Source organism: Rhopalosiphum maidis, chromosome 2 (genome assembly GCF_003676215.2).
Source record: "Rhopalosiphum maidis isolate BTI-1 chromosome 2, ASM367621v3, whole genome shotgun sequence".
NCBI classification, from domain to species: domain Eukaryota; kingdom Metazoa; phylum Arthropoda; class Insecta; order Hemiptera; family Aphididae; genus Rhopalosiphum; species Rhopalosiphum maidis.
The window spans coordinates 31852483-31878847 of record NC_040878.1 but is presented as its reverse complement, the minus strand read 5'-3'; the positions used below and the strand labels follow the sequence as shown (position 1 = coordinate 31878847).

Sequence of the window (26365 nt, the reverse complement as noted above, 5' to 3'; positions counted from 1 at the left end):
TGGCAACAATGAAAGATAGCCTAAGTGTTGGGAAGCTTACCAAATGCCAAAAGGCGTTGAAATACACGGTAATTACGCATGATATTATGATGGCGTGTCATTGTTATATAGGTAATATGTCTTGTAACATGTACATCATAAATTATGTGACTATACATTCCATAGTGTTCATTCAGCTAAAATCGGTTATTTGTGTAGGTTCCGTTACATATGAGTGGATTATAGTGTGCACACTACAGAAAACACGATGAATTAATAAGTCAACTAAATAACAAACATCTAGCTTAAAAGTGATATCTCTAGTTTATACTCAGTTATTGACAGGGGCGCCGGAACAATGGGAGCAATGGTCCCCATTGCCCCCACAAAATAAATACTGTAGGGGCAGAGCCCCCACGACTTTATGGCCTATTTATATTTACATTTAGCTCACAATACCTAAACACTATTCTACAGTTTTGTTCATCGAGTAATGTTTTATATCTGTCAGTAATTTAAAATACTGAATATCACATTAATTTGTAGAAAAATACATAATATGAACTTTAATAATTATTTATTATTTCTCATTCCAGAAAAATAAATTTTGTTTTGCCTACAATTTTTATACCTACACGATTTGAATTTGTTTCATAAATATTTGTAAGAAAAAAATGTAATTATACCTATGTACACATATCCTCTGTATAGGTGCTGTAAAAATTGGGGACTAGGGTGGAAATGAAGCACCAAAAAAATAAACACCCCTATTTTTGCTCATATGCACTCTAGAAAAAAGCTTGAAATATTTTGCCCTCACAGCAAAAAAAAATCGTTCCGACGCCCCTGGTTATTGACTTTTGAGCTAATACAAATATTTAATGTCTCTACAAAAACATTTCACCGCAACTTGGTGTGAAAAAACACTAAACAAAATTAAAAATTTAGTCATAAAATGTATGATATCAAATAAAATTATATTTTCAATATATAATAATTAGTAAAATATTATTAGTAAATATAGTTTAAAATATTAGTAATTATATAATATGCAACAACAAATCATATAATCAGTAAATAAATGTAATCAAAATTGAATTAGTTAGCCAGAAGCTTAAATTACATTAAAATAATACTCTACTGATATTTTAGAACTAAGAAAATACATTTTGAATTAATTAATTTTTTAGTATTAAAATCACATATTTAATAGATAATTATGTTTTTATTTTTACGTTGCGCTGGTCTATTGCACTAAGGTGCAGTGAGCTGTATTTGTTAAGATATATTATTACAATAATAGAATATGACACTTGGCGTGAATAAAATATAAGTGGGTCAAAAGTCTTCGGCGGCTATCCAAGGCGTTTTGCACACATTTCATCCATTCACACCTTTAGTTTTTTTTTATTAGACTCCAGTTGTAAGTGTATGTATATATTATGGAATATAGGGTATCTTTTTTTTCTTTCAATTTATATCGTTACGTGTGTATAAGCTATGGCTTCGTTTTTTTCCTCTTCGAAACGATTAGTTTTTAATTAAATTTTTTAAAGAGAACGGACGTGGACGGAAAGAATAAAATAAAACAAAAAAACTACCTACGCCTAAAAGGCATACTCGAGCTCGTCCTCCGCCGCTTTCTATGTGACCGGCCAATCGGACACGTACGAAATCGGATACGGCCGATGACAATCGGAAATCTTCATCTCCCGCGCACAACGACTGCTGCAACATTCTATTACACGCGCGTTTGTGGCGGCGGCGGCGGCAAACGAAACGCGTAAAAACACGTCTCCGGACCGGGCGCAGTGCGCGTATCGTACCTCATACTGCGCGGTTGTGTGTTCGTGTATAATATACGTTTATATTATTGTAGTGTGTCACCAGTCCGGTGTAAACTGGAGCATCTTTGTATTTATTTTTGTAACTCAACTTCACTTAACCTATTTAATATGTAATGATTTTCGATCTCTGGTGTGTAAATCCGTCGTACGTGGACGTACTTGATTAATATAATAATTATTTTTATCGCATCAATACGTTATAAATAATAATGGACGAGGAGACAGCGTTGGTTTTGGGCGTGCAACTTTTGGCCCTGTGTTGCATAGCGTGCTCTCTGGTGGGTACCTATACTCTGCTCTATATGTATAATATAATACACGCATACACACGTGCAAATACATAATACATAATATATAATAGGTATATGGTATAAAAATGCGGATTCTAAAATGTTCATAAACGTGTGCTCATTTCTTAGCCGCTCATAAACAGTCCTATAGGTACTGTTAGCTGTGATACTGAGGCATAGCCAGAATTTCGGTTTAAGCTGCGGCTAATAGTTTGTTATCTATAAAGGAGAGCAATGGTGTAAATCGTTTTTTTTTACGAGGGTTAAACCTAAAAAAAAAGTTAAATGAGCCATTCATCCACAACCATTAATCGAGTTTTATGAGTTGATAATATAATATAACATTTACTATGTAATTATATAAGTATATAACCTTCACTAGCTACTAAGATACTTCATATACACATAATATATAACTACCACCAAATTATTTTATTTTTTTGGAAGGGAAAAGTGCGTCTCTGCTCTTGGAAATTTGCGTAATTATAGGGGTGACTTAACCAATAGATTTCAGATATGTTTGGTATGTCAACACCGTGGGTATAAAACATTTTAAACTCTTACAGCAATCATCATACAAATAACAATTTTAATGCTAGGATACGTTTAAAGCATAATGAAAACATTTTTTAATTTTCCTGAAAATTCGGCGAGGGCTGTATAGCTACTTTACTATCCATGACTATGCCACTACTCTTCTTATAGTCTGAAAAATCCTTGTTGACCACCGTTAATTGCAGATTCTTAAGGGTGAATTAGTGGAAAAAAATTGTAAGCTGTAATTGTAATATTCGATGTGCCTCGACGCAATATTTATTTTTAACTTTTAATTCAGTTTTACGTAGTGAATTATAATACGAATAGTAATACGTAATAGTTGCAGGATAATATTATACACAATACACATTATTGATGCATTGACTCGTCGAATTGAATTTTGGATAGAAGGAAATATGGAATATACTGATTAGTTTTGAGGTTGACTGAAATAAAATATTTGATTACATTCAGAGTAATCCATGAGAAATAACTTTAAGTAAGATTTCTCATGCATATAATTATCAATGACATTCAGGAAATGGCTAAATGAATAAAAATTACTTTAATATTAACGACCTTATATTTCTAAAACTTAGGAGAAAAATGTAAGAATATTATATTTTAATAGGACTTACTAGAATATAATCATATATTAAGAATCTTAAACTTTTGGTATGTTATGAATTATATAATTGTTAGTTGTTTAGTACGACATCCTCTTTAAGTAATAAGCTAACAAGGCGGTGTCGTTACTCAATAATATTAGGACTGAACTATACAATAAGTATAAATAATATTAGTACTAGGCTAGTAGACTACTAGTATCTTAGAAGTAAAATTGATTATAAAGTTTTGCTTACTAAATTAAAATGTCATAAATAAAACTATATATTAATACTATATAATAATTAAGATACATGAAGATTTTAAGTCTTGTAATTTAGTAATAGCTACTATTGTAACATTTGTACAATGTACATAACATAGTTACAAAAATGTTTTCAATATTATTCGTGTACAAACATAATAACTATACGTGTCTACGTAGACTATCGAGTAGCTAAAATGTACACATTACACACCTAGATGTATTGACAAATTCAATTTATACCCGTAAAGTATATGTATATATTTCCAATTATGTAATTTGATATTGTCATTTTCCGATACGGCAATACTTCAAAAAGTACTACATGTTCTTAAGTAAAGCGTCATAAATTTTGATTGGTAGTTTTTTAAAATTGTACAGGAAAAAAACTACAATCAGTTTATACATATATATATTTGTTCTTTGTTCTTTATAGAATCATAAATATAATAAAATATGTAAAAAGATTTGAACATAATTTTTTTTAAATTGAACAAAGCTAGAAGTCTATTAAAATCATTTTAAAATTGATGTGTTTTTAATAATGTATACTATTATACGTATACCTAGTACATGAACATGACTACGATTTTAAGTAAAACGCATACGCTCCTAGACTTTTACTTGACATTTACTATGACATTGTAACGTATTATATTTAATATAAATAATATAATGCACGCGACCTAATCTTAGTAACTGGGTTAAGGAATTATTTGGATTATATTATTTAAAACAACTATACTTCTTAATTTATATAGTTATAAAATTGTGGATTTCACGGATTAAATATTTTATTTATTTTCATTAATAATGTAACATAAAATGATTGGATTTAATTACTTTATTTTAATAGGCATTTAAGATTTATAGGCCAAATACGTTAAATTATAGTTAATATTTAATTATTCAATCATTCTATATCATTTAAATTGCTGTATGTCATATTGTATCATCTATTAATTTCGTTTGACAAAGATATATGTATATATATATATATTATTGCCATGTGCGATACATTATATTTGAGAACGAAAACAATTTTTGAATAACACTTCCAACCAAAATATAACTAAATTATAAAATATATAACTGTCAATAATTACATTGTGTAATATAATATATAATATAATATTATATTGTACTATATTAACAGTAATTTCAATATTTAAATAAACGTAAGAAGGGTGTATAACGTATTTTGTCGCTTCATTTTTCTTAAAGAAAAGCGAACGAATATTACCGTGATAATATTATACCTATTATATATTGTATATATATACCCAGAAATAATAACTCCGGTCATTAAAATAGGCAAACATCGCATATTATTATGGTGTGTATGTAATATGTATAAATCGATACATAACACGAATATTCGATAATAATCATGAAATAATCGGACTCAATACATTAATAACTATTTGCGCTTGTACAGTTGTACGTAACATATAAGCGTGTGAGTATAGATATATTATGTTGTTAAGGACCACTATTATACGTGTATAATATAATTACAGATAACTGTACGTTTAAATACTATTCCACGTATATATATATATATAAATATAATATCAATCTATACTACGTTTTTATCCATACTATTATGTGTGTGTTTTGTTCATTTCATTCAAGTCGTGACCAACTACTCAGAGGAAATCGGAGTTGGGATATCAATAATATATATATATATAAAAACACGCTACCAGCTAATAACAAAACGGGTTACACATGCTTACGATTTATTTTTATATTATTCTTGTACTTATTATAAACGACTTGGGTATAACTACCTATATAATATTATAATCTATGATAAAACGTCGACGCGTGGTTTGCCTCTTTGGCTTGGCAAGAATAATATTGGTAGGTACTCGTACGTGTATTATATAATATACCTATAAACGCGTGTACGAGAACGTTTTAAACGCTTTCTACAAGATTCGCTCACCAATTATTAACACTGAGGGCCTTTTTGGAACATTCAACCGATGTCGTTATCGTGTTAATATTGCGAATCGTATTTGGATACATAATTATACGAATTCGAATCGATGTAAACTGGAAGTTTGTTATTACTATAAGTTCGCTTTACGAAGTAACGGTTGAACTATTTGAAACCTTTTTCTTTATTCGTTTGAACGATTTTGACTAAAACCCAATCTCAGATTTATATATTAATATATATACATTATGTACACATTATTTAATGTACTGTACCTGCATAGTGTACAATGTACACTATAAAGTGTACGGTGTTAACAAATTTTCAGTCGATTGTTCAAATTTTGTCTATATCATCGACGTAATTTTAATATTTTATTTTAATAATAACCAATTTTTATTTAATAATGTAACACTTTCTAAATAGCACATCTTAATCATAAAAATAAAAAATATTATAAAATGACAGCTTAATAGTCTTTTCTTTCTACCGATGTGTGACTAAATAGATACAAATTATATCTAATCGGACATGATTTAAATGATGTAGTGTATGTATCTTCTATGATAATGAATTTAAAAACCTTGGAAAAATGTTATTTTTATCCATAGTAGAATTAAATACACGTACATAATCTCTAATGAATATATTATGATGATGCGAATTCTATATACAAGTCAGTAGATATATTTAATATTTTGATGTTTGATTTCACTACGGTTGACTTTCCAATGTCTAAAAGACAACACAGAATGTTAATTGCTAGCAAATTTTACAAGTTATAAGTTATAACTATTGTCATATGAATACAATTTGTGTCACTAAAACTATTGTTAGTTGATGAAGTACTACTGGTATTAGCTGATAGGTATTTATAATGTAATGTGGAATTGATTTAACTATTAAAAGTTTTATTGATAAAGTAAATAAAAAATATATTTTTGCATGTTTGCATAACAATATAGCTGTATAAAAATTATTTTAATAATAATATAATTAATATAATATAAATGTTTTAAATTAATTAAACAAAATATACCAAAATTTCTAGACGCAATTTTAAAATGAATACTTAATTATTGTTTTAATAAAAACAAGATTTTTTTATGATTAAGTTATACATATAAATGGCTATATACATAAATAATATTACCAAAGTACAAAATTATAGGAATATAGCTGTAATTAATGAATACTGAAATACTTTCAATGGAATTTTAAATTCTTAAATATTTAAATTAGATTTTAATGATTTATGTAAATGTGTTGTTTTTATTGAGTAAATTAATGATATTATATGTATAAAAATCATTAATTTACTCGTATTTGTAGAAATGTTGAACAGCTTCTAAATACTATAGTTTACTTGTTAAAAATAAGGTTAAATGTTAACAATTAAAAAAAAAATGTAATTACTCTAATATAGTGTATAAATTATATACAATACAATATATTATAATAACCCAGTATAGTCTCAACTATCTGAATATTACTTAAAATTATACTATGAATTTAACCACATTTGATTAAAACTTTAATCAAGTAAATATCTTAAAATATTGATGTGTACATATGTAATATATACAATAGTTATGACATTAATATAATTTATTGAAAAGAAACTTTTAATTGTGCTAAATAGACCACAAATTAAATATTTATCAGAAATACTGTAATTAATTGTTCAATTATTTATTGTTTAATAATTTATTGGATAACGTCATGCGATTGGCGCTTGCAACATTTTGTTATTTTATGTAGATATCTAAGTGCTAGAACTATAATTTGTTTTTATTCATGCAATATCTTACAAATTCATACGTAAGCTTATCTATATTTTAAAGTCTATACTCAGTTACTCTATATAATATATTATCACTAATTTAATTATTTGCTTTTGAAACATTTTAAAAACAATTTCAATAATAACATAAAATTAGTTTTTAATTCAAAGTTTTTCTATAGTTCCATTGGAAGGTTTCTTTATTCTTTAGATCATATCATTTTTCCATGTACATAATAACAATAAACATAATTTATTATACTTACTATTGTCTACTGGAGCTGAAATCATAAATACTTGTCGTCGATAAAAATATTTTACAATTTTTCACATAAAAATATAAAATTATTAAGTAGAATACCCACCGCAGTTGAATGTGTAGCTATTACAAAGCATGACTGCTACATGGGTTACTAATAATTTAATAATGTAAACCAATTGCCAAAACAGTTGTATAATACAATATAACGCATAGCCGCATAGGTACTTACAAACAAAAGCATAGAGTATAACGGAACGTTTTGTTTTCTTTTTGAGAACAAGAGCTTGTCTTTTTTTCTTTAATAGAATATTCTAGGTTAGGAAACAATAATAATTGGCTTATTAAGTTTATTTCTATAGGAAAATATTCGATGTGCAAAACGTGATATTCACTACTAAATTAACTATACGATATAATCATAGTTAGGTGCAATCATTATTTTCACAGTTTAATTTGACTCAAATATATTTGATCACAATACAGGCTAACTACCATTGTCTACTATTATACGCGTTTAAAATCGTATGGAGGTGTCTAGTTGGAAATTTATAATTATTATTATACTTTATTTTTGTTTATTTTTACGCTTTCCTACGTTTACTTTAAACCTTTAAATACGTGTTTTTAGTTATTAAAAATATGATATAATATTATTTACAATCTGCAAATAACTATACAATAAGAAAATTGGATGTTATTCATAATTATAGACACAACACTAACAGTTCACATATAATAATATCTAACTTACTCTTAAAATAAAATATCTTTTATAGGTACTATTTTTTTTATATTCAATTAACACGAAATTAATATTTTTTACAGTAATAAATGGGGGTTTAACATATATGTTAACAGTGCTTATGTTTACATTTTAATGTGGTTACGAGAACAATTATAACGTTTCATGTCATATAAGTAAGTACTCATACAGCATACATATTATATGGTTTACATGTGGTAATGTGCACAAATATTCAATGTATGTATTTTAAAATTTGTTATTGAACCATAATAGGTACCTCATTATAATATATCTATTTATGAGTTTATGACATATTATGAAATATTATATAAGTAGTTAATATTGTAATAATATAATATAATTTTATGTTTTTAAAATAATGATAATTAAGCAAATATTGTCTGTTATCAAAATAAAATATTGTGATTTTATATTTAATAAACTACTTATTGTATTTTATGCTATAATAAATCTACGTTTTAAGAAAACAATCTACTTTAATAATATCTTGTGATATCACATGGAAAATATCAAGTGTTGAAACTCTTAATGAAAACTTTAAAAATATAATTATATACAGTCCTTAGGTGATTATTTGGTACCTATATAGATATATAATATCAAAGTAAATTTCGCAACGAAGAAATAGACTTCAGAAATGTGTTATCTGTGGTTGAATAATAATTTATCGTAGCTGCTGCAGATAACATAATATCATAACATGAAATTAATACCGTCTTCGTTAGTGCGCGACGCACATTCACACGTACATTAGACAAATGAAAATATTATAATAAACCTACCTTTAACTACTGTACATGATAATTTGTATATTGTATGTATTTACTAACCACCGTATCTCTCTGTTCACGCTTTACTTATTACGACTCATTGAACGTTGATTGATTCAAGTTAAAAAGTAAAGACATTTTTATTTTAAATTGGCTCATAGACGAAGTAACTGTTAATCTATTAATGTATTATATTAAAATATTATTTAATTTTAATACTGAATAATTCCTTATGGTGATTTAAAAAAGTGTAATAGTGATCTATGAATATTTCTGATTTATTTTTATAATTAAATGGGATGTGACCCCAAAGTACAGAAACACTATGAATATACTCAAGATAAATATAAATTCTAGACGTAGTTAACAACAATTTTAACATAAAGAAAATGACGGATCCTCATTAGCAGTACACATCATTCTGAACATTAGCTATTATGAATAATTGATGATGCAAAGAGGTATGAAAAAAGGATAAGTTATTCGAGACTGGAAGCTAGGGATTTTGAAATTAAATTGACTTCGTAATACAGAACAGTCAAAAGAGCCGCTAGTAAGTTTTTTTTAGAAACACTTGGTTTGTAGATACACGTCTATCAGCTTGGGTTGACAGATCTAAAATCTCAAGTACCGGTTCATAGTCATTGCCCATTGGGTATGTGGTCAACATGCAGTACCCTAGCAGCAAAACTTAAGAATTTATGTTGTACCCTTCTATCTGGTTCCTATTTATTATAAATAAAAACGATAATGTATCTATTAGAGTTAAATATTTTCTATTACAAAAATAAAATTGTTTGTATTCAATAATTGTCAATGATTCACCACTAACAAACTGTTTTTGATTTTAGAGAATTGTCAATTTTAGTTGTGTAAGATTTCACTACATTGCAAATAGCGACATTTAAATAATTATATTTTATATAAATAGGCTGTGAAGTGTGGTACTGTGGTCATTACTCATTAGTCATTACCTAAGTATGAACAGTTTTTGAATTATAAATATTATACGTTCATAATATAATCTTTTCAAATCAAAATTTGATAAAGCCCATGTTTATTTGCCAGCGTGATATTCAATATCAGTTCAAATGTTCCTGCGTAGCCGCATATAATTGAGTGAAAGTACACAGTCGAAGTTGTTTTTGACTGTGGTTTACTGATTACGGTACCTATATACGCATCGATGTACCAACAAGTTGAATATGAAATGTATATACCCACCTTTATGGTTTAAACTAAACTAATTGTATCCACATGTGTTTGTGTGAGTTCTATATAATTATATCACGAAATGTATAGCGGAAGAAGTTTTCCGTTTCTCGTCATACACGTTATTATATCGTCATACTTAATTATAAATACATATATATTAATTGAATGGGATGATTATTGTTTGATATATAACATACATAATAATCAATTCTGTTTTAACTTTTTTTCTATTGAAATGATATTGGAAATTAGCTACATTATCGGTTACTAAATTTATTTATTTGTATTTTTTTACTAATATTTTTATTCAATCTAACAAACATTTTATATACCTGAAGGTGATATGCAGTCTACCAATTATAACCCAGTTAATTCAACAAAAAGTTTAAAAAAATAAGTGGACTATAAAAGTAATATAATGTACATTGGGATTAGAGTAGAATGTATAGATGTTGTGACTTATGGGCTATGGTATGACTATATGTTATAGTGAAGATTAATTCTTATTAATAATGATATGTGAATAGTATGTTTACCGAATTACCGATATTTCATTATTATTTATTCATACTTAAATATTAAAGAATTCATAGCAATATTTTAGAAAACTACCAATTTAAGATTATATTGTAATATTTTAATAATTGGAACTGTGTTGGGGTCTCTACCAAGAGCGTGCTCCATCAGTTTTCAAACCAGTATCCTCATAACGTATTATGTAATTTATATAAATATATGAATATTATTTAATGACTTTGTCGTTGTCGTAGGTGCTATACTTGTTGCGGAAAATGAGCAGGAAAACCGTGGACGCAGTTCCGGCGCTTCGTTCAGTGCTAGTTACGTCGTGTGAGACATCTGCCGGACTGCAGCTTTGCGACCGGTTGGCGGCCGCTGGTTTTCGAGTGTTTGCCGGCCATAAGCCGGACGTCCGGCCGGACTCAGCCGAGTCATCTGACCGGGTGCTGCCATCGGGCCCATCATCCGGAGCCTGCGCCTTGCTCCGTTCGCGCGTCAAGCAGCGTGAATCTGCCACCACGGACGTGGAACGGGCACCAGGAGGGATCGTGTTCGTGCCGTTGGACGTGACCCGCGAGGATTCGTTGCACGAGGCCGTAGTTACCGTCAAAAGGCATTTGCCCGCCGGGGAAGACGGTTAGTAAACCATCTCTATATGTTTTGTATGTTCATGGATTTAAACTTTTAACTTTGAACGATAACGAATGGTAAAAATATTGAGATCAGAAACTCCGGGAGTATGATAGATGACCTACTTAATAGTTAAGGAAGACTGGTGGTTGTGTATACTTGTGTGAGTAGATTATTGTCTCTACTGGTAATACTACATAATTAACTTGTTAGTACACTTACGTATTTATATAGGTACAATAAAACTTGATGTACCCACGAATATAAAATACTATAAATTACATAGTGTAAAATCTACATTTATGTGAAATATATCGGGTATTCGGGTAAGTTACTTTTAAAAAGTAATATAGATTAGAAGCTATATAATACTTATAACATCATAACTCATAAGTCATTAGTCTGAAAAAAAGCAATTAAATTAACATTAATAAAATTACGAATCTAAGTATGTCCATTAAATTTAAATCACAACATTCCATGCAACATATTAAAATAGTCAAAATACAATTTTAACTAACATTAGTATTTAATATGTTATAAGATTATAAGTTATATGTGACATTATTGTACAACTATTATTTTGTGGTGTTTAGAATGTTATTATATCAATGGTATTTTATGTGATCAATGATTCGTAGTTTTGTAATTTTTATGTTAATAGATAATATAAAATGGTTTTATAATAAAAAAGTTTTCTGCATTGACTATTTTTCTAATTAAATACTACATTTTTTAAATTCGAATACACAATAATTGATTTTATTATTGTTGTTTATGTATAAATGTATTCAACGTAATAATATTATTAATGATTAATGTGGTTAAAAAATGATAGTAGAAGTTAATAGTGTTACGAAATAAACATATTATTATTTTGACAAGAAATTAGTAATTAATCACTGGCTATAGGATGGGTCAGTGACCATCACTATACATGCCTGCACTACATTTATCACTACATTACGTTTACTCATAATAACGCTCAGTAGGTATATCATTAATATTTTATATAATAAAAGTAACTAATTATATGTACGTAGAATTGACGTAATTCTGGAAAAATATGGACTGGCTGAACGTTATACATTTTGTTTAAAACAGATATTTATCTAGAAATGTAATAGGAATGTTATATATTTGTTGTGCCACTTGAATATAATATATATATATACACAGGTATACTACAGCGAACAAATTGTGTATAAAATTATATAGGTTGCTATATGTACATGTTGCACTTCCACATATTTTAGTATTGAGTACTCTTACACACTTGTAAATTTTATCCACTTTTCATATTCCGTAATTTTGTAAATGCGCATAAGTTGATTCTCACAACAAAATTCTAAATTGTTATTAATTTATGAATAGGTAGTTTTTGTTCCAAAGAAAAAATAATAAAATTAAATTGAGTTTTAGTTTAACGATAACTAAAATTTAAGTACCTATTATATTATTTGAAAAACTCATAGAGTAAATCTATGGTTATTATTTATTTTGTTAAGTATGTAATTGGATATTTCTACGAATCATAAAAACGTTACGTACCACCCTTTCAGAAAATATTGTATTTACGAAATTATGGTAATAATATGATTTTTATGAATATGTAAGTGCACATAGTAAGGTGTATAACCTGACATGACTTGATGTAGGTATATAATATTATACTAATAAAAGCGTTTCGCTGAAATAATTTGTTGAATTTGTTGAGATTTTCGTGTTTGGTATTCACTTAGATTTTGAATAATAATTCATAAACGGCCATGAAACAAAAATGCCTAGCAAACTATATGTCTAAACATATGACAACTCAATGTTTAGATGAACTGATTTTTAGTTTTTAATATGACACCTTCCCACAGTAACGTATTAAAATTTAAAGTGATACTGTTGTGTATTAAAGTTATAATAAGTAGATAATTATTTTACTCAGTTCAAGGTCTTGTGTAAGAACATTGGCACAGTATCGTATTTTAAAAGCCTATAATAATATAACAATATAGCCTTCATTTATACACTTAACAACCCACATATGATCTGTATATAATTTGTTAATTTGTTTCTTTATCAAACGTAAAGTTTTACGTTTATAATTATTGCATCATATAAGATAAATATACTGTAAAATATTAAACCTATTGAATTCGTCTGGAAAGAATGTTATTCAAAATCAAAATCACAGTCATGACATTTTATAGCATGCCTATTTAAACAAACAATAAGCCGACAAAATATTATAATATAAAAGTGATAATGATAACAAATGCATACAATATTATTAAGATTTTTGTTAAATAAGTGTTATATAAATAATTACATTAACCTATAATTAACAATTTTCCTAATTAGTATCCTACATAGAAAATTTATTAACCTTGATATATTTTTTTTAGATCTTAATGCAGTTGATCTAATGATAAAAAACTCTCTAATCAAAATATAAGAATTTATTTTTAAATTTAAAATTTAAAAAACTGACCTATAATTTATTATAAAAAGGTAAGCAAGTGGGTACCACTTTGCTGTTTATTAGGTATCGAGTACTGAATAGAACTCGTTTTTGAGTAAATTACTATAACGGATTTTGTTAAATTCGAATTCAATAATAATCCATTCTATAATTAGAAAATTGATGCTGAGCGAAGACTGTCTAAATGTTGGTAATCATGATTCCAAAACAACTATTTCAATAATACTATTATTGAATTAGCGTAAAATATCCTGATTTCCTTAATTTTTTTGTTTGTTTTTCTCAACCATGAAAAAAAGTTTGGGAATTTATAATTTTGACTAAAGTACAAATTAGAAATTCAATTTTCTATCCAAAACCATCATCAAAGTGAAAATTAAACCATTTCATCGAGTATCTATTGTGTACACATCAGTGACAAAAAAAAAAAAACACATCATTGTAAAATTAATACATTTATAGCTCCACTCAGAATCTAAAATTACACATAACAAGAAAAATGGAGTAAAATACATAAAAAAATAACGTTAAAAAATAAAATATATTTATAACTAAAAATGCAAAGTTAAATTTATTATTTTAAATCGGGGAGGTACGAAACAAGAATTCAGCTATTGAGGAAAATATGCATAGAACATCAACATCCTGTCTCTTGTAATTTTATTATTCATGTTATACTTAAATATATGATTTAAAATTCAAAGATATTGATCTTGTTAAATGCTGATAATACTATATTTAATAATAGGAATAAAAAGGAAAAGAAAGTATTTTTACTACTATAGACTGCTTAGATTTAAATGATAAATTATTATTAACTCATTTAGATCTGAAGATGTTCACAAAAAAATATTTAATTGGTTAAATGTATATTACATATATTTTAATTATATCTTTCAAAACAGTTATTAAATTATATAAATAGTTTAAGTAGTTTTTTATAATCATTATAATTCTGATTTTTATAACAGTATATTTACCTACTAAACTACCAATTACCAATTAATAACTTAACTATATTTTTAATTTATAAAGTTTTGGTGTCTTATATTCTGTAATTACTAAATGTTAACTTGTTATTTAAATATTAATATTTGAATCATTCTAATTACAATTAAAGTAAAAGTTGTTTTAAGTGCCTATATTTGAGGAATCTACTGAATTTTTCATTAACAACATTATATTAAATAATAGTACATCTTAATTGATTTCATAATAATATAAAGTACAGTAAATTTTAATTTATATTTAAATATTTCGTAGATTAATTTTGTTTTAGTATTTAAGTTTTTAATTTTTTACGTTTTTGTTAGTATTTTAAGTTAAGTTATAATCAATGTTATAACTTATAACAATACATTATACGTATTGAACTCATAATTTTGTAGAAAAAAACATATTTTAAATAATACTCGTATATGCATATAATTTAATTTTTTACGTATTTAAAATTTCAAGAATCATAATTAAATGATGTTCTAACTGTCAACTATACAAAATTAATAATTTGATAAAAAAAAAATACAAGCAAAATCACAGATTTCCTGGATGGTTAAGTCCGTGGCTAAAGATTATGATAACTATACCAACCATAACCTACATTCGCTAAAACAAACCAAACTACCCATATTAATCGTATCCGTAAAGTGAGAGTAGAAAATATCTTAATAATTTTTGTCGTTGATAGAAATAATTCCGAACGCATCTTAAATTTTAAACACGACGTTCTCGCCTTTTCTGACACGCCTTGTCCTTGTAAATAGGTGATTGTTTTTATTTTTTATTGATGAAAAGAAACACATTGAATATAAATGTAATCTGGTTTTAAACACTATTTAAGCTTTAATTTAGTTGCAATAATTCACGAAACAGTTCACATCTATACGTCATATACTACAGTCACTATATCACACAAAATACGTACTTAAATAAATTACAATTATAATTGACCGTAATATTTACATATTCTATAAAAATAGTAAACATTTAATCATACTTACGGAAAACTATCTACCATTATAACAATATTGTATATTTTAAACTATTATATGGGAACAATCGTTTTGAAAGAGATATTTTTGTATTGAAATCGTAGTTTTTTGTACATATTAAATACATCGTATATTATAATTAGATATAAATTGGAGAGCATATTTTCACATACACCTTATAGGTACTTTGAATGATTTGTCACGAGTAAAAGTGTAAAATAATACAAATTCAGTAGCTATTAATAACAACCATAAATATTTGAATGTCATTGTTTTAATTTTTCTTTGAATAAATATTTATTGAAAACAATAATGTCACGGTAAAACGTGATAATATAAAAATCGATATAAATATTTGCAACGAAAGTCGAAGAACGAGAAAAATTTTAGCACTTTATTAATAAAATGTAATCTTTTATGGAGATCAACGACAGTTAAAATAATTTTGCTTTAAGAATAAACCGAGACTTTCTCGATTTTAATATTATGGAGGTGAAAATTATATTTATGCGCACATTCTCTATGTAAGCAGCGTAATCGATTGTGAGACGTACGGTTTTTAAGAAGTATTAGAAATAATAATAACTATACAAGTTTTCAAAAAAAATCATCGGTTATAAATTTAAATTGCTTATTTTTGCAATAAAATAATGAAATAAATATCTAAAAACAATTTTGCTATAATGTTCACATTTATATTATAATTATTATTTGTTAGCATTAATGTACAAGTAGGTGTAAAATAAAATTTCTTTAATTTCAAAATAGAGTTACTTTTTTAACTATATATTCATGGAAATAGTAACACACTAACACAGTAACATACATTGTGTTGCAAATAAAATTTTATTATAAATGTGATTTATTAATTACATTTACAATACATTATGTATTATATAACCAAATTTAAATTTATCCTTTATATTGCCAAGTCTGCACAGTAATTTTTTTAATTTACCAATATTGTATATTTAATATGCTCGTACTATGATAACACGATGTATGCTATAAAAAAAAACTTCGAATAAATTGGTTTCAATATTGATAAATTGAAATAGTAGTAACAGAGATACTGTATTCATTTACTATATTAAATGCTTGTAAATTATTTATCACAAACGATAGGTACGTCTTATGTGATGTCGCATTGATGAAGATATATACTTATTGACCACCGGACACATCGGTTAGATAACATTATATTATGACAAATAAAAATATATAAATTTACAACTACGTACATATATAGTTTATATTTTTAAAAATACAAATAATATAATCTGCTTGTTATATGAATTACTTCAGGAATTCATCACTAATTAAATTTTAAATATTATGACATGTGAAAAAGTTAAGTGGGTATACAATATAGTCTTTATTTTATATTATCAAGATTCAAGTTCCATATTATAATATATCAAACACAATGTTATTATTAAATTTGATGTAATATATTAATTGTTGATATTAAATGTTATGTTAAGTACCATAGATCTAAAATCTCTAGTGTTCAACTGTTAAAGTACTGATGTCATTGGTATATTTGCTTATACTGATTTACGAAGGATAAAAATCATTTACAAGATGAAAATTATCCCAAGGATTGAATATAATTTTCGTTCTATAATTGTTTTTAAAAACCATGTATTATAATTGTAAACTATAAAATTTACTTTTACAATTTTACTTTAGCTTACATTTTTTGTACGGTAAAAACAAACGTGTCACAGATAAATAAAATATTATAATTAAATTAAGTAGATTCATAATTAGTCTGTCCACAGAGCGACATTACCCATCTCATTATTTTATTGTTATGCGTACAGTAGTACAATACATATACTATAAATTAGTAAATTAAATTTTACAATTTCACACACTAATAATTTGTAGTTCTATTCGTGTTTCGTGTACAGCGTATTTAAATATAGATGGTGTTACAAGTCAAACTCTACTGCACATGATGGATATGGACATATGGTGATGGAATAAAATAGACTACAAATTAAACTATAATTATTGGCAAATCGCCATTGAATACCATTCTACTACAGTAAAATGTTAGTCTTATCCATAAGGCATAAATGATTCAAAACGAGTATTATGCAATGAATTATTGTTTTGATGCGCGTACACAAAAGGAAAATACTATAATATGATACACGATTCGTTCTGATTATTCGAAATCAGCAGTGTTAACAAATTTTAAGCTTAATGTGTGAACATTATTATGTACGAGTATAAAATACTGAAAATGATTCGGTATAAGGTATAAAAAACGATTTTGTATAACATTTTTATTTAAATATTTCAAAATGAAAAATATTATTTAATATCGACCAGTGACTATTGCTATGTAATTATACTAAAAACATAAATATTCAATATAATATAATAAAGAGGTTAGGTTTGGTTGGTCTTGTATACACATATCTATATAACTACTAATATTTAGTATTCACTATATCTCATACAATAGATGTAAATTCGATTTTTTTCAAATAACTTTTCAAAAATATCAAATTAATACAAAATTTACTTATTTCTTGTTTTATTTAATACTATTTGCATGTTATTATATTATGTAATTTATACATATTAATTGTGTACTAGTATTTACTATTTATTATTGTATATATTCCATAGGTAACTATAATCATCTAAAGGAAGTATTTTTATTCAGATGGGAATCTTTAACTACGACATCTGCGTGTATTAACCTATATTGTCGTTCTTGAGTATTAAAATTTAATTACACTATTGAGTAAACGTTTGTAACTATAAAACGAGTTTGTTTTGCTCTTAGCAGAAGCAACTGGTTTATATAACTAGGGATCTAGTGCGTTTGGCTAACGAGCAAATATGCGTTATGTTTATATAGGGCATACCGTACCCTAGGGTTAACATAGAAAATTATTGGAAAATAATGTTTTTCTATCGATAAACAATCAATCATAATAAAATTTTAATATTTAGATCTATGTGAGTTTCTGTAAATATGGAAAAACAAAATAATAAAAAAGATACCTTCTTAAAAATATTGCAACAAACGCTAAAATGTTCGTGTTTTTATTTATCATCTTTTTCGTCTCGCATATTATTCGTTTGGTTATTTTGTGCAGTATTATGGGTATTATATTATTATACTTTTAACAGATGATGTCATTTGTCACAGTTTGACACATTAACTTCTAAATTTTTTTTCTAAATAATAGGATATATTATTATATATGTGTGTATACAGTACACACACATATAATATATATAATAAACATATATCGCACGCGTAGATTATGACAGAAAATATCTAAATAGTAAAGTGACAAGGAAAAAAAAATTACACGATCGAAACGCTATATATACTTTCTCTTTGACAACCGCCGCACCATGTGCTGGTATGTTGTGTACTGTTAGGCTACTCGGTCATTCACATCGGTGACCGGCCCTGTTAGAAGAAGTAATACAATGATCGTAGGTATACATATTATGTATCATATATCTGTATATACTATGAATACAATAAAATATTAATATCTGATACGTCCACGACCGTATATTATTGAAATTATAATTACAGAATAGAATGGAAAAAAAAAATGTTATACTGTGCTCTATTTGTTACGATAATTACTAATTAGTGTTTATATTCCTTGTGCATTCTCTTTGGAAGGTAATACAACAACTTTTGTTGTGTGTATTGCGTTTTGATCGAGCCTGCACACAGTACGCTTATATTTATTATCACATAAGATTAATGATTATGTGTTTGTGTTCCGAAAGATCGGTCGTGTGATTACCTAGGAGATGATTGTTATGAATACAGTATGCACACCAGTACGCGTACCTATATATCAATTATAAGCCTAATCAGTAGATATATATAACAATGATATAAGCGTACACCAGACTACCATGTGGTAATTATATTATGCTATCCTAAAAAAATACAATAAATTGTTTACGGCCGATGAATTTAACAATTATACAACAATAGACGAAATAATACGGTGTAGTTAACGTTTATTTTTTTCTTGATCACAATTCCGAATCTTGTGCATAAACATTCTGTTTGTCTATGGTCATTAAATGTATACGTTGTCGCGGTAGTTTGGGTACTAATAAGTAATGAATATTATAGGCATCGGCTGATTAATCGAATTCGGTTGACTGGCCAAGCAAAGTGTATCAAATCAATCGGTATAGGTACATATAGGTATACATATATAGGTACATATAATAATCATCTGGACTTTTACGATTACTTCCTAATATTCCCTAGCTGTGTTAATATAATAATACCGCACTGTTTATAGTGTTTATAGCGGGTCTTTGTAATTTATCGTAACCATTATTTTTTTTTTAATCCAAAAATCGATTAGTTTTTCACAAAACAATAATCTTATTTCTATCTATTTCTATTCGTTTAATATAATAATATTATAAATGTTTACTCATCTATTTCTATATAAAACATAATATGAATGCGTTTCTATGCGATATTTAAATTTATTTGGATAAACTTATAGCTATTTGTATTATTTGAAATACGGTACATATTTTAACGTGTATGAATTGGAAAAAATAAACATTATAATATATGATATATAGAGAGAAAGACTAAGAGAGCATTGACTAGATACATAAAATATTTTTAAATCTGATTATTTGCCGTTAACCACATATTTAACTACCCGTTATATTTTAAAAATCTCGTGTACCTATAATGGATTAGTACCAATATACTTATTACACACTTTACACAACCATTTTTTTTCTTTCGAGAATTGGCGATCTTTTAACGTACATATAAGATTAAAAAAACAATAACAATACTATACTCATATACTACAGGATAAGACACGCCCGCGTTATGATATAATGCGTCTTCGACACTCCTTAAAAAAAAGTCATGTTAGATATGAGATAGGTAATAACTTTTAGACTGAGAAAATGCACCTACTTTAAAATACACACAAATATATAATGGTAAATATTCAAAACTAATAAGATATATTTTTAAAATCGAAAAAGGTTTACCAACCATATAATTATATATTTTTAACAGTATTCTTTTAAAATGTAGTAATTTAATGTCACCGTGAAAAATTTAACAGCATTGGACCGAACAATCTATACCTTGGAAATACAAACACTTACTTACAATAAACTTGTTTACGACATTGTAAAAGACTGAGACCTATCAGTTATCAACTTACACCAGTTAATGTTCATCAATAATGTAATATAATATAATATATTGATTATTGGACAACGTGATTCTAAATTCTTATAACATCTTTCAAAACAGTTTTTTCATGACAACAAAACTTTACTAATTGGCGATCGCATATAATATGATATAAACTACGCCTATATACTATATAGAATAAAAAAATTCTTACGTTACTGACACAAAGTTTACCTTGATTCTATTAAATTACAAGCAGTTCATAAAACAAGAATTTTATATATTTTAAAATTATTTAATTTTCGTAGGGTAACTACTTAAAATTAATATAATATACTATATAGGTATTAACTAATAACTAGAAGGTTAGTACACACACGCACACATGCACACTTATTTACACTATAATATGATATATACATTTATGTATATTGCGAAATACTACGTCAATGGATAGCCGGATAGGATAATATATATATGGATAGGTACCTAGGTAATATACCTATTGATGAAACTTCAATGTTCAATTGGTTATTGTGTGATAATAATTTTAATATCGGATCGTATAACGAACATTATATACATCTGCAGCGATATTATACACTAGTCTGATGACTATCAAAATATTCTTATGGCTATTGGTTATATATGTACTACATTATACGTGTGTATAATATATAATATAAGAAATGAAAATAGGATTTTGAACAATGATAGCCTAGAGTAATTTTTTTCATCTACATTGTATTATTTCGTATACTTTATAGTTTATACCTATATATATATACATATTATTTTTGTAGAACGACAATATTGAATGGTAGGTATACGTCTTTTCGCGAATATTTCAGGTTTTCACATCCTGACAATGTCTGAATGAGAAGTAATTATTGTTTGTTGTCAAACGTTCTATAGATAATAAGTACTACAACAGTGGTTTTTACAATTTTACGGTCAAACCATAATTGGTTGGAGATGATAGAGAAAAACGACTAGGTAGGTACTGACCGGCGACCGCGTGATTCGTGCCACACTGCTACCATTGAACGAACCTTACACAGGAAGTTAACTTAATTCTAAACCTTTATCATGACAAGTCATTGTAAAGCATCGTCATGACGATAAGTATACTATAGTCCTACAAACAAATCTTTATATATTATTACGCAATATAATATGTGTGAAGTACATTGTGCGTGTTGCATATACCTCATAAGTTATAAAGTATATTATGTATATCATATGTACAAAGTACACGATTTATGAAGCCATCGTAAGAGTTGAATAATTTAAGACAGCTGGTATAGGTCTTATAGTATAATTTCCTATGTAAATACGTTGAAAAATCACTTTTTCTCCCTAACACACACACACACACACACAGTACACACATTATTATTTTCTGTTGGCCAGATGCCTGTTCAGCCTATATCTATATGCATTAGTATAATGATGCCATACCCTACTCTTTGGCAATGCCTATAATATAATAGTACATAATATATTATATATACGAGTATATAGTATGTATATAATCCTGCAGTATAATACTACTTATAAGCAGTGTATATAATGTCAGTCACGCGGAGGAATGTGTATACCCGAGATAGATTTAAGCAAACGGGCGTACCTCGCTACAGTCCTTGTGAACAAGTTATACATTAATAATTATTATCATTCTAAGCGGCAACCTTGTTGGCTATATTATTTTCTTAACGGTGACTATCGCCCAATTGCTCGTACGAGATTGTGACAGCTATTAACATTCTGCTCGACCCTTAGGTACAAATAATATTAAACAACAACTATACAAGGATAACAATTCTATATAATATATACAGTATACATTCATCAGGGCGATAGTAAAGTCATATGAGATAAACTCGTTACATAAATACGTACCCAACGTACAATAATATTATGATTTATGATACATTAATATACGTGTGAATTAGTAACAGTTGCAGTGTATGCAGTATTTATTTGCAATTTTATAAACTAAAATTAAATGCAGATGATATCTATCGTGTTATTAAAATATGTAACACGTTAATTGATTTTTTTTTTACGGATTTACAAAAAAGATTAATAATAAATTGTATTAGGTATACGGTTTCAATAATTTGTTGGTAACTTTAAACATGGCATTAACTATAAATGTTATAAAATTGATTCATTCACTAGTAAATACTAGTAATTACTTATAAATTACCTATAAGTTGTAAATATGCATATTGAAACAATAATAATAACCTATCTACCAACTCATTGTCAATATTTAGCCGTTATTACTTTTAAATGTACACATATTTATTATTTACATATTATAGTATGGCATGTATATTATCGTACATAGCGTTTATAAAACTAATTCAAGTTCAGATAAACAACTGCAGTTATTTAAAATATTAATGTTAAATTAATAATCAAATGTATTATAAGACTAAATTAAGTTGCACGTATCCTTGAATTCTTAAGTCTTTACTTTTACTAATCTCAACTAATGGTTTTTATGATTGATACTTTTTGATGGTCATTTTAAATTTATTTATCATATAAATAGGTTTTTTTTATCAATTTCAAGTTATTTTATATGTATTACAAGTTTTTTTTATTCAGAAAGTATTTTAATAGCAAGTATAATAAATAAATGAATAAATATCAACATATATGAGGTATTTCAATTTAAAAACCTTTAATACCTATATAATTGGTACATATAACTTTAAATTTAATGACAATTATTTGTAATATAAAAAAGACGTGAAAAAAATGCGCACTAAAAATAATGATTTCTAACAAAATTATATAATATTTTGCTTATATTATCATAACTTAGATGTTTCAGTGGTGTAACCAGGATTTTACTTTGAAAGGGGGGCTAATCATTACGCTACTGAGATGTTTACTTAATTTTAAATATTAGTTATACATTTATAATCGAAGTTTATAATTATACTAATAATATATTAGCCAATATTTCCCAAGATTAATATACAATGTATACATTATACACTATTTACTTAAATATTTATAAAATTTTAAATTACTGTAACTGTAAAAACAGATATTGATTTACAAATGTTTATTATATTTTATGGAGAAGTTATGATATTCCACTACCATAAATACTGTATTTTTAGTTGAAAAACTATCATCACTATTAAACTACAACCCATCGAGGAATTCAAAGAAGTTACTAAAAAATAATTTCTATAATTAATGTATTTTAACAATAATATTATTATTTTCTTACAGTTAATTATTTTGTTTTTAGGTTTATGGGCTGTCATAAATACTGCAGACGTATGTCTGAAGGGAAGAATCGAAATGCAGGAGAGCATCCAATGGGAGACGTTATTTAAGACTAATGTTTTTGGAACACTCAAGGCCGCCAGAACATTTTATCCTCTACTAGTGAGCCAAAAAGGTAAACAAATATAATTTAAACAAAAATTATTTTATAACTAATATGAATATGGCATATTTTAATATTTATTTGCGTAATATTTCAATAATTTATTGCAATTTTCTTAAATGATAATTTCATCTAATATATTAAAACTAACAATAAGCATTAGCGTATTACTAATATACTGAACAATGATAATATAGTCTAAAAAAAAAGTGACATTTATAAGCTCCTAATTTGTGCGATAAAACATTAATAACCACAAAAACAATTATCTGATTAATGTTAATTGGTTAACAATTGAATAAATATGTTCAAACACATTGTAATTAATTATAAATTAAATACATTTGTATTACATTCTTAAGAGGCTTCTTGTAAATTTCTCATACTGCCACTTGTTAAATTATTTGTCTATTGGCTTTCCATACATAACCAAATTCCACTATTCAATTCTGTACAAATAAGAGGATATTTTTAGTTATTCATAAATATTATACATATTTTGTGAGTTCAATTGTTATATTATTCTCTATTTCCGTCATATAAATAAATCCAAATACATTTCCTATTAATACCTTCGTTTTTAGAACATGTAGCTCCTGGGCTACTTAACTATTCGTTTTTAATTTTGAGCACATCTGACGTATTTTTAATTAGATTATTTAGTTGTAAATGATGGTTATTACTTACTGTTCACACTCAAGTGTAGAATAGTTTAATTAATACAATGAAATCACTATAAATGCCTATAATATTGAATTTTTTTTAAAAATTGTTATGTATTTTCAGGTCGTTTTATTAACTTTGGTACATCCAACGGACATCCTCGCCGACAAGGGATGACTGCGTTTGACTCAGCGCGCCATGCCGTGGTTGGTGCTAGTTCCTCGCTAAGGGAAGATCTGAAGGATTTGGGTGTACATATAATCGTTATAAACACAAATCACATTCAGCCGGAACACATGTTCGAACCGGTGCGATCTTCTGGCAAAGCTAATGAACAAACGCTCAATGAAATGTTTATGAAAACGACTTTACCTGAGTATGCTATACACACAATATTGGACGCATTACTCGAGCCTAATCCTAAACCCGTGTACGCTTTTGAAAAACCATCGATGTTTAATTATAATAACTTTTCAAAAAGAATTCTAAAATCTGAACGTTACGTGGGATATGAAAATATTTAGTTAAATACCTACCCTTGATAAAGTTTCAAAATAGTGTACAAATTCTGACATACTAATTTATGGTATTAATGAAATTGAAACTAATCAAAGTTACATAATTGTTTTATTTTATTATCATAACATTAAAATAAATATAAAATATTTAAATGTTATCCAAAGAACACTATTAAATGGTCAGTATAGTTTTATAAAATATGTTTTTAAATATTATTTGTATGTTGTATTATTATTGTAAAATAAATGTTCATACTGATTTAATTCAAAATTCCGCCAATGTATCGTCAATTCGTGCCTAAATATCATTAGTATAATTATCGTTGTTATGCAATGAGTATGATATTGTAAAACAATTAAAAATAATTATACATTAATTTTTATAAACTATGTATCAATCATCAAATAAAATAATATATTTTCTATTGTAAATAATAATCTTATTATACCATAAAAGTTCATAATCCGTCATAATTATATCCTTGTTGCTATAACAATAAGGTGGATACCCTATATTTTCTCCCGTGGTTCATATTATTAAAAATAATAATACCATTTTTAGCAATAGTTATAAATATATCAAATAAATGTATTCAAAATGTTTAATAATATTTGGCTTATAACAGACTTATTTTATTTGAATGGTTTTATTGGGCATGTGCAACATTTTAAGTTGAAGAACTATTTGTATCATTCA

The 26365-nt window shown here is 26.6% G+C and overlaps 1 protein-coding gene across 1 annotated transcript; it reads left to right on the top strand.

Annotated features, from left to right (window-relative positions):
- The first annotated feature begins 1773 nt into the window (after window positions 1-1773).
- On the top strand, window positions 1774-26010 carry LOC113553113 (D-beta-hydroxybutyrate dehydrogenase, mitochondrial-like). The gene is made up of 4 exons (XM_026956272.1): window positions 1774-2104; window positions 11036-11420; window positions 24347-24499; window positions 25274-26010. The coding sequence occupies exons 1-4, from the start codon at window positions 2036-2038 to the stop codon at window positions 25672-25674; spliced, it is 1008 nt and encodes a 335-aa protein (XP_026812073.1). The 5' UTR covers window positions 1774-2035; the 3' UTR covers window positions 25675-26010.
- The last annotated feature ends 355 nt before the right edge of the window (window positions 26011-26365 follow it).